The 11,651-nt window shown below is 46.8% G+C and overlaps 1 protein-coding gene across 1 annotated transcript; it reads right to left on the bottom strand.

Annotated features, from left to right (window-relative positions):
* Positions 1-1,890: 1,890 nt before the first annotated feature.
* On the bottom strand, positions 1,891-5,862 carry LOC123410696 (protein FATTY ACID EXPORT 1, chloroplastic-like; the record flags this gene model as incomplete). The annotated part of the gene is made up of 6 exons (XM_045103633.1): positions 1,891-2,238; positions 2,320-2,360; positions 2,439-2,485; positions 2,678-2,845; positions 3,133-3,331; positions 5,443-5,862. Coding segments are annotated over 6 exons (960 nt in total), but the record flags the coding sequence as incomplete, so codon positions are not given.
* Between the last annotated feature and the right edge of the window lie 5,789 nt (positions 5,863-11,651).

Genomic DNA, 11,651 nt, shown 5'->3' on the forward strand with positions numbered 1-11,651 from the left:
TTTCCTTTGTACTGAGCTTGCATGAATATTCTGCTATTACATTTTCATGGGCTGCTTATGAGTACATTCAAACGTATTCACATGGCTTGTTCATTGCTATCAACTTGGTCAGGAATGTAAGATACATGTTATGAAGATGAGTTTTTCGACAACGTTGATGCGAAGGTTGCTTCCCCGATCAGCTTGCCCGTTGTTTATGGCTCGTTATATGGGGTCAAGTTATTGTCCTTGTTTCCGCTGCTCTGTTGTGCTAGTTGCCTTTATGGCTTATCTATGTAAGGACTACACCTGTGTTGGTCACCTCTATGTAAGACTTAATTTAATGGATGCATGCTTCTTCATTGTATTCGGTGGCACTTGATCTTGGGACCACTCCTGAATGTACAATCGGAGGTGCCGGTCTTTTAGGCCGGAGTCCCCACAACTTTCTCCTCAATAAACCCACCCGAGATAACAGATTAATTTTCAAAATGAACTATATGTTTGAATTCATTTTTTTGTTTCCAAAATTGTGTAGAACTACCGACCCTAGATGATAGATTATTTTTTAAAATAATTATATTTTTGTATTCACCTTCTATTTTCTTTCTAAAATTGCATAGAATCACGATTACATCATAAAATGATGGTTGAGCAATGTGACTCGTGACACCCATTAATCGAGAAGAATGACCCTATCTAGATCAAGAAGTGACAACTTTATTTTGAGGGTTGTCCCTGGTTGTTGCATCACCCCAGAATGTTGCAAATGCTAAGGTTTGTATGTATGTTTTTATTTTTACGAGAACTTCTTTTTCTAGTTCAAACTACCTTTTGCTCCTTAGTTCAAATGCACCCATATGAACAGTAAAAATGTATCAACAAAAAAACTGCTTTTTAACAAACATTGATGAATTGTCTATGTACATGCAAATTTTCGTGAATACAAACACCCCTAATGTTTTTTTTGTGTGTGTGAGGGGGGGGGGGGGATCATTGCTCCAAAATGCTTTCAAAATAGTTTTTTTGGAACATCAAATTGTTTTTCCGAGAGCATTTATGATCTTTTTTTGTTCACAAAAAATTGTACATATGTAGACAATTTATCAATGTAGACTCAGATTTTTTTTTTATTGTTCATGATTCAGCATTTCAGCTCATGACCAGAAACTCAAACGATACTGCGCTTCCAGCTATAGAACCCTTGAATCAAATGCCAGAGCTGACTACCATGAAACAAAAGAAAGCCGATTCAATACCAGCAACTCAAGAAGAAACAATTATATCCAAAAAAAAAAACTCAAGAAGAAACAATTGGTCAGGATCGTCTTCCTTTACTTGCTAAGTCTTCTTATCATAGTTGTTAAAGAAACTCCCCTTGCTACAATTACTTTTGGAAAAGAAATCAAGACAATGCCATACCCGAGCTCGAATCAAGCTCTTGATGAATGGAATTTAAAAAAAATCTCAATCAACGAAGGGAGGCGTGCTTAGATTGTAGGTACACCCTTATGGGAGCAAGATTCTACTCCTTCGCTGTTTTAGTTCAAATTTGAAACTAAGTTTGAACAAAAACAACGTGAGGTAATAGCATTCTTGCAATGCGGGGCATGATTTGTTGAGTAACATTCTCTCTCAAATAATCAAATGAGTAACCGCACGGCACAAGTGGCAAGCTATCTCAAATCCTATCAAAAATAATAATCAAATGGGTAGTTGTTTGGTTCGAGGCCCGATAACCTCCAGCACACGCGCTAGCAAAATTGTTTGGAACTTCCGTACTGGGACGGTGGGACCTAGGCCAAATGTTCACCGCTACCTTATGTGTATGTTGGAAGTAAACAAAATTTTGGTTTGGTTCACAGCGATCACTGACCAAGCAGCTTCTGCGCACACAATTTGATCAGTATATTTTCAGGATCAACAACGCTACATTTTATTACAGTACTGTATAAGCATACTGTTCACGAACAAAAGTTCATGTAGAACCAGCGCAAATCGTATCTGCTCCGAATCTTCCATTAAGTAACAAAGATACCCGAATGAACTGTACGCAAGAACACAACTTTATTATTTTTCAGTGCTCTACAATTAAAAGTAATAAAATGCACCCCCTACCATCAGTAACATTTACCAGAGCACAACTTTGACCACAACAGGACAAAAGGCTCAACTTATATAGCAGCTGCTGGCTTCTTCTTCGGTGGTGGATTCCCCCCGGCAAGCAACACATACGAGTAGAAGCAGATCATCAAGGCACTGGCGACAAGGGAAGTTGTAAGGAGGACAGAAGTGTGCAATGAGCAGCTGAAACACGATAAAGAGACAATCGAGAACTACCTGAGAGCGGTATAGAAGCCCCAGGGAAGCAGCTTCTTTGTCTGTTCAAACAGAGTCAATTGATCAGAATAAGATTCGGATTCACCAATTTTTTACAGCAAAGTGGCAGTGTCACTTACTGTGGTATACGCCTGGCAGTGCTTCCATGCTACAGCAGCAGCAACAGCTGCAAATAACGAACAGAGGAGGTTAATTACCGCGGGGAGTTTCCCCACAATGTGGCACTTCAGTTTGGTATAGTAGTAGATTACCAGAGTCAAGGGTCAAATATTTATACAAATACCAATGTTGACTGTTCAGACATGCATGTCACTGTTAATCCGAGGTGACTGGGATGTAAGTAAGGGAATCAAAATACCTGCTTGTGCCAGTATAAATGGCAAGCTGGACTTTCCACTCCTCCAACCCTTAAGACTAAGCACGGCAAGTCCCAATATAGCAAGACCAGGTGCAACACCAAAAGTAAGACTTACAGGACTCCTCCAAAATAGAAATCCAACAAGGCCCATGGAAAATAATAATCCACCTGAAAAAGGGAAATTGTAATCAGTACTCAAGCAGATCCAGATGGGCAAAGATCAGGTAAATGATGTGTCAGGTGAGGATAAGATAATACAAGAGCATTTAGCAGCTTTCACAAAACATGATATATTACTATATTAGTATTATATTAGAACAGTTCGAGCCATTCTACCGAGTGCATGGAAGGCTAAGCCAAAATAACCAAGTTAGTTTAACACTCAAGTAGACTAACTTGTGATCTGAGCTGCAAACCACATTAATCTTGGCTAAAAAGGAAGTTGGTGTCATTACCAAAAGGGATCCCTAGGCAGAAGTCATGTATTATGGCACTCTTCTGTGGCGGCGCAACTTCCTGGTGTATATTTATCTCTTCACTAGCAGTCACCACAGCGGCTTGCTCAGGAACTTCATCTTCTGTATGCTCAGGAGCGGTGGCCTGATCAATGGGAGTACTGGTACATTTTGACTTCATGCACATTGTAGTCAATGACTGCAAGGCCATAAGCTCGCGTCAAAGGAGGAAAAGGTCTCCACAGAGATAAGTTCAAATTTGAACGAAAATAAATAGTAGTCGGCAAATGTGCCAGAGCATGTCTAGAAAGGAGTAATGTTAGCTTACTTCAATAGGAGAACTGAAATACAATTCACATTTCACTGGGTGAAACTTAAGATTTTTTCGATCAGAAATATGCTCCTCAAAGACCATAAGTAACATGGCAATGTCATGTAAAGCATTTCACAGCTATCGTGACATGGAGAGAGCTGATATTTTCTAAAGCTTTGATCTTAAGCAAAATGACATTTGCCTGGGTGGAACCAGACAATATTATATATAAATCCAGCAAGATACAGAAACTTAAGATCAGCACTTGGTTTATACTTCGGATACAATTTTTTTTTAGAAAAGGAGGATATACCCCCGGCCTCTGGACGATGCATGCAGCCATTTTATTAATTATTCTCAAAAACCTTACAAAGCAATACATCAGTAAGCCTGAAGCCACCATCTTGGCAACACATGCCTCTACTCCTATCCCCATGATGAAGGTGTGCCGAATGTCCGAGCCTAATACCAAACAGACATCGCACCAAACCCTAACATCTAAAGCCGGATGCCCCAGCCCAGCCACATACCGGGACTGGGTCCAAACCAGTCCGGCGTACAGGCCGTCGCCGCCGTCTTCCACCAACCCATCTCCAGAGCTGGTACTGATGCGTCGACCTTGCCAGGCCTGCCGTCGACGCCACCACGATGCCAGACAGCTCCACCATCCTGCACGTATTCATCCACACGCGGCCGTCGGCGAAACTCCGCAGCACCATGCCGCCGGGATCCACCATCAGCCTTGCGGTGAATGTAACACCGCTCTTCCTCTTGTCCCCTCCAGCCAGCACTTGCTCCAAAATGATGCCCCAAGGAGGGAGAACGACACGGAAAGCGTCGTCACCGTCCGATCCGGTAGACCCAGATCTAGGGTTTCCCCCAGAACATCCCGATCAAGTTGACGTGGCCTGCAACGACGATGCCTCGAAAAGGGAACGACGTCCGAGACGCCGCCATCGTCCGCCAAGACCGCAGTCAGGCACGATTTCCACCGGAAGCCACGTCGTCCCGATCTCGCGGCTAGCTGGAACCGCGCGGAGCCTCGCCATGAAGACGTACGCCGCCGTCGGTACTCCGGCAGGGATCCTTCATCCCCTCACCAGTCCCTCCACGTGCCGCCGGTCGGCACAAGGCCACCCCGCGGCGGATCCGATCGGGGCATTGGATCCGCAGCCACCGCCGCCACCATCTCCACACAGATCAGCCAACCCCGCCGGAAGGGGCACTGCCACCACTGCCGTCCTTCAGGGCCGCCGCTCCGCCGGACATGGAGCTTCGACCACCGCCGCGTAGCATAGGGTCGCCGCCCTAGCCGTCGCCCTCGGACTCCCACGTGAGGTGCCCCTGCCACCTCAGATGGGATCCCGCAGCAACCACCCGCCCATGCCGGCGGCAGCGGCGGCGGCCTGCGGCGCTAGGGGCGGCCTACTTCGGATACATACTGAACTGTTTCATAACTACATCCCTTTTAGAGCTAACTCCTATAAGTTAATGTCCTGTGGCTAAACGCTATCCCCTACAATTTTCTGCTAACCAACCCTTCATTAAGTGATGCTGAAAGCTCAAGATCAATTGGCACTTCTTTTCGAAAGCAAGTCCATCTAACTTCTAAGGGTGGTTGGCCAGCATGCACTCTCACTTTCGTAATTAAACCGGCTTGTGTAGGCCGATAAAGAATGCCAGCAAAACCCAGTTTGCCCATCCATCCAGGAACACTCACATTTGTGATTTGCCGTGGTGTAATATGCTCTTCTTTAAGTGCCAATTTCGAGCATCTGCAATATCCAGCAAGATGTCTTTCCACTCCCTAAACCATTGCTTAGACGAGAACAGTTCCCTTTCAGTTCCGCCTACAAAACATATGACACGCTCTGCAAAATTGCAGCCTGCAGCCTCTCTCCTAATTTTAACAAATGCATATCACTACAAACGAATCGCCGACAATTCCAGATCCAGGCAGCGACAGGGCCAAACACCGTAGATGAGCGATAACCTACCTCCCTGGCGACACTGGAGGAAAGGCCACTGAAGGCTCCCCTCCGACGAAGCGACGCTGCCGGGAGCCTGGACGTGGCGAGCGGCGCGAAGCGGAGGATGGCACCGGAGGGAGCCGGCCACCTCCTCGCCGTCCCCGGCGCCGCCGATCCGCGGAGCTGGGACGCCGCCATGGGAGCTCGCGCGTAGGGTCTGGGGTTTCCTCTCGGGGCTCGGGGGAGAGGAGGAGAATGGCGTGTGCCGGGTCTCGGTGGAGGCCGGTGGTGCGAAGGGGGGAGGTGGAGGAGGAGGAGGGAGTCGTTGGCCACTCGGCTACTCCTCGTGCCTGCCTGTTCTTCTCGGCGGCGCGACTCGACTGGGCAAGTGGCAAGCAAGTCGCACGTGCGAAACGGGAGGGAGCCAAATGTGTTTTCCTTCTTGAAAAAAAGCCATTACTGGCCGCGCGAGCGCTCGCGCCGGTCGCAGCACCAACGTCACATCTGCAAAGGGCACCGTTAGATCTATTTATATAGTAATCTTTTTCAATGCAACAAATTTCGTCCATAATGCAGCAATTTTATTAACAGTTGTAAAAAAAATATAGTCAAAAAAATATCTACGTAATCGTAGCAAAAAAACGAAGCTGATGATGCGTGGTAGCAAAACAAAAAAAAGGTTGTACCAAAACAATCCGATGAACTCGGGGTGTAACTCTGACAAACATGTATACAGCTTTTTAGTGAACGGCTGCAGCAAAAAATAATACCGGTTGTAGCAAAAATTAACACGGTTGTAGCAAAAATCAAAAAACATCGGTTGTAGCGAAAAAACCGACGAAGTCAAGTTGCAACCAAACGTGAATGCAACTTTTTTAGTGAACAGATGTAACAAATGGAAAACGCTAGCAGTAAATTTAAACACTAGTTGCAGCAAATTCACACGGAATAAAAGTTGCATGCCCTAACAAGCGAAGCGCGCGCGCAAAATGTTGCATGGCCCGCGCGAGACAGCGAGCGACCGACGCGTCGATTTCGCCGGCGCGCCGAAGGGACACGTTTCCATTAAAAAAAAGCCTTGTTTTGATAGGTTAGAGTTAGATTCTAATCTTGGAACTAACTCTAATAAAAAAAATGTTTGGAACTAACTCTAATAAAAAAAAAATTCCTTCTTGAAAAAATGTTTGTATTGATAATAAATATTCTTTCTCAATCATTCGGTTACTTTAACCCTATTTCCTGTTGGATTTGGTGTGCCCGGTCCTTATGTGGCCTTCACCCGCTCATAATTGACATGTGTTCCATCTATAGCTCCTATGCAGTCATTGAAGTGTGGCCAAAATGATGGATTTTCTAAGTTTGGGTGCACCTCTGGAAACGTTGGGTCCTTTGGTACAATTATGTCACGTGCTAACCTAAGGAGGCATGTCAAAACTCTGTTAAATGTCCTACTTACCGTCTTCATAGACCTCCTAAAACGGTTCTCTGCGTGTCTAATTGACTGTGGTGCTCCAACAATCCATAAAACATAGCTAAAGCCTCTACAAATGTCATTTTTGTAGTTGACTTCAAGCCATATGATTGCACCAAAGTATTATAAAAGCCTCTAAAACAAAGCTCTCACACCCCTAAACATGTTATAGCATTGGGTATCCCGGACTAGTATGTCCTTCACCCAATTGAAACCGGCACGCGATGGCCGATAGGGAGGAAGCCCGGAGGCCATGCCTCGTCCAGTGAGGAGATCGTCGTCGCTCTGGAGGAAAGCTTCATACAACCCAAGCCCGGGAACCCCTCTGGCGCTGGGGGCTGGTGCCGGCGACCGCCTTGGTTGGCGCCGGCGGAATGGGGCGTTTGGTGGCGGAGGAACGAGGTGGGGATGGTGGCGGCTGTGGGCAACGAGATGGGTGCGGCCGGGAGGCGGAGTAGGGTCGGCGGAAGGGGGTGGCTGTGGTGGCGCGACGGGGAACGAGATGGATGGGGGCGATGGGAGCGGGATGGGTGGGGGGCGACGGGATCTGGTGCGGCTGGGGCTGCGGGAAAATAATTTTTTTTCTAGGCCCCACCTAACTCTAACCCAAATAAGCACCTCTTGAGTGGGTTAGTTCTTTTGGGTGGGTTAGATGCGTCTAACCAATCTAACCCTCCTATTTGGATGTTTTGGGATAGTTCGGTCCAAACTAACCCAAACTAACTCTAACCCATGGATCCAAACAGGGCCAAAGTCCACAACAAACCTTGAACTGGTACACGAAAGATAAATCGAACCCCCAACTCACAATCCATGAAATTGGCACTCTCAACTCACTAATTCCGATCCAAAATCAACCCTGATAGCGTTCCCAAACAGGGATTGTCGACGTGGCAAGTCACACACGGGATTGCTTTTTTTTTAGACACACGGAGATGACCGGTTCGGTGCGTACAAATGGCCTGGCCTACTTTGACAACCCATCCAACAAAACAGGATGTGTGCTAGACATATGTATGCAAATTGGAGGAAGAAGCATAGGGCACATGAATGGCAGAAAAAAAATGGGCAACGGCCAAAGCTTCTAAGAAACAAGATTTCAACTACTACAAAGCAAAGATAGCTCAAGAAACACCACAGGGTGCAAAAGATATCATGAAAACAGAGCTAGGACACTAGGTAAGAGCTTTTTTGTAGTTGGTTCCAACTGTGAGTTAGTTGACAACAACTTGTGTGAATCTTTTAATCATGCAATTGTTGATGCAAGATTTTATCCCTTAATTTCAATGCAAGAGAAGATCAGGAAGAAAATGTTTGCTAGAATTCCTTTCCAATGGATAGTGTTTTCATTTCCAATGCATGCAGTCGATACTTCCAAGCATCCCAGAAAATTTCATTTCTGCATTCTGTGCTAGGATCCGAGCAGTGTCTTCAACATTGGATGATTGCAAATATTGAGGTCCAAAAACTGCCACCACTGCCCTGCAGAACTTGTAGAAACACTCAATGATGGCGGACTCGACCATGCATCCATAGTCTTCCAGAATATCACCGGGAGCTCCGTACGCAAGCATCCTCATAGCCGTCGTGCACTTCTGGAACTAGGTGAATCCAAGTTTGCCGGTGCAATCCTTTTTGCACTTGAAGTAGCTATCATACTCCCTGATGGAATTCACAATCCCGAGGAAGGGCTTCCGGCTCATATGATAACGGCGCCAGAATACTTTGTCACCGTGCAGAGGAGCATCTGTGAAGTAGTCGACGTAGAGCAAGCAGTAGCCTTCCAGTCGATGCCTCTGCTTTGCCTTCAACCAGCCCGACGCCGAGCCACCTCGCTGTGGCTCTGCATTGCTCGCGAATAGGCCGGCCAGAGAGGCGAGGACCATGAGGTGCTCTTCATCCTGGGCGTTGGCATTGGCTTCCTCCTCTAGTAGCACCACGAACGCCTGCTCATCGTCGTCGCAGTCCATAGGCCAGGCAAATCTGTTGGGGAACGTCGCATGGGAAACAAAAAATTTCCTACGCGCACGAAGACCTATCATGGTGATGTCCATCTACGAGGGGGATTTCAGATCTACGTACCCTTGTAGATCGCATAGCAGAAGCATTAATAAACGCGGTTGATGTAGTGGAACTTCCTCAGGTCCCTCGATCCGCCCCGCGAACCGTCCCACGAACCGTCTCGCGATCCATCCCACAATCCGCTCCGATCTAGTGCCGAACGGACGACACCTCTGCGTTCAGCACACGTACAACTCGACGATGATCTCGGCCTTCTTGATCCAGCAAGAGAGACGGAGAGGTGGATGAGTTCTCCGGCAGCGTGACGGTGCTCCGGAGGTAGGTGGTGATCTAATCTCAGCATGGCTCTGCCCGAGCTCCGCAGAAACGCGATCTAGAGGAAAAAACCGTGGAGGTATGTGGTCGGGCTGCCGTGGAAAAGTTGTCTCAAATCAGCCCTAAAACCTCTGTATATATAGGCGGGAGGGGAGGGGCATTGCCTTGGGGCTCAAGGAGCCCCAAGGGAGGCGGCCGAAGGGGGGAGGAGGATTCCTCCTCCAATCCTAGTCCAACTAGGATTGGAAGGTGGAGTCCTTCCCTTCTTCCCACTTCCCTTTTTTCTCTTTTCTCTTTGATTTTCTTATCTCCTGCGCACGGGCCTTCTTGGGCTTGCCCACCAGCCCACTAAGAGCTGGTGCGACACCCCTAAGGCCTATGGGCTTCCCGGGGGTGGGCTCCCCCCCGGTGAACATCCGGAACCCATTCGTCATTCCCGGTACATTCCCGGTAATTCCGAAAACCTTCCGGTAATCAAATGAGGTCATCCTATATATCAATCTTCGTCTCCGGACCATTCCGGAAACCCTCGTGACGTCCGTGATCTCATCCGGTACTCCGAACAACATTCGGTAACCAACCATATAACTCAAATACGCATAAAACAATGTCGAACCTTAAGTGTGCAGACCGTGCGGGTTCGAGAACTACGTAGACATGACCCGAGGGACTCCTCGGTCAATATCCAATAGTGGGACCTGGATGCCCATATTGGATCCTACATATTCTACGAAGATCTTATCGTTTGAACCTCAATGCCAAGGATTCATATAATCCCATATGTCATTCCCTTTGTCCTTCGGTATGTTACTTGCCCAAGATTCGATCGTCAGTATCCGCATACCTATTTCAATCTCGTTTACCGGCAAGTCTCTTTACTCGTTCCGTAATACAAGATCCTGCAACTTACACTAAGTCACATTGCTTGCAAGGCTTGTGTGTGATGTTGTATTACCTAGTGGGCCCCGAGATACCTCTCCGTCAAACGGAGTGACAAATCCCAGTCTTGATCCATACTAACTCAACGAACACCTTCGGAGATACCTATAGAGCATCTTTATAGTCACCCAGTTACGTTGCGACGTTTGATACTGCTACTGCAACAAAAGTCCTTCCAACGGCGCAAAAAACAAGCGTGTTGACGAGAGAATATTCTTGTCTTGATACTCCTCAGCAAAGGCACCAGGAATCCTTCTGCTACGGCTACACCTTTAGGGACTTCCTTGGCAAATATGCAAAGGATTCCCCTGTGGCCTTGGAGCCTTGCGTTGGTGTTCCCTTGAAGCGGAAAGGGTGATGTAGCACAATGGCGGTAAGTATTTCCCTCAGTTTTGAGAACCAAGGTATCGATCTAGTGAAGGATTGTCACAAGTACATGCACAAACACAAAGAGCTTGCACCCAACGCTATGAAGGGGTTGTCAATCCCTTATAGATTGTTTGCAAAGTGAGAACTGAAAGCAAAAAGAACAAAGCAAAGTAAAAGTGAAAGCGGAAACGGTAGTTGTGAATAGACCTGGCGGTCGTAGTGTTCACTAGTGGCTTCTCTCATGAAAGCAAGTAGACGGTGGGTGAACGAATTACTGTCGAGCAATTGATAGAACCGCACAAAGTCGTGACGTTATCTAAGGCAATGATTATATCTATAGGCATCGCGTCCAAAACAAGTAGACCGATACTTTCTGCATCTACTACTATTACTCCACACGTCGACCGCTATCCAGCATGCATCTAGTGTATTAAGTTCATGAGAACAGAGTAACGCCTTAAGCAAGATGACATGATGTAGATGGACAATCTCATATCTACGATAAAATCCCATCTTGTTACCCTTGATGGCAACAACATGATGCGTGCCTTGCTGCCCCTTCTGTCACTGGGAAAGGTCACCACACGGTATGAACCCAAAACCAAGCACTTCTCCCATTGCAAGAATCATAGATCTAGTTGGCCAAACAAAACCCAAGACTCGGAGAGAATTACAAGGATATCAAATCATGCATAAAAGAAATCAGCAAATACTCAAATATAAATCATAGATAATCTGATCACAAATCCACAATTCATCGGATCTCGACGAACACACCGCCAAAGAGGATTACATCAGATAGATCTCCATGAAGATCATGGAGAACTTTGTATTGAAGATCCAAGAGAGAGAAGAAGCCATCTAGCTACTAACTACGGACCCGTAGGTCTGAAGTGAACTACTCACGAGTCATTGGAGAGGCGATGATGTCGATGTAGAAGCCCTCCAACTCCAAAGTCCCCTCCGGCAGGGCACCGGGAAGGGTCTCCACATGAGATCTCGCGGAAACGGAAGCTTGCGGCGGCGGAAAAGTGTTTTCGTGGATGCCCTTATTTTTTTCTGGATTTTAGGGAATATATAGGCGAAGGAGCTAGGTCAGGGGGGCGCCAAGGAGGCCACA

The sequence above is a fragment of the Hordeum vulgare genome, chromosome 7H (genome assembly GCF_904849725.1).
Source record: "Hordeum vulgare subsp. vulgare chromosome 7H, MorexV3_pseudomolecules_assembly, whole genome shotgun sequence".
NCBI lineage: Eukaryota > Viridiplantae > Streptophyta > Magnoliopsida > Poales > Poaceae > Hordeum > Hordeum vulgare.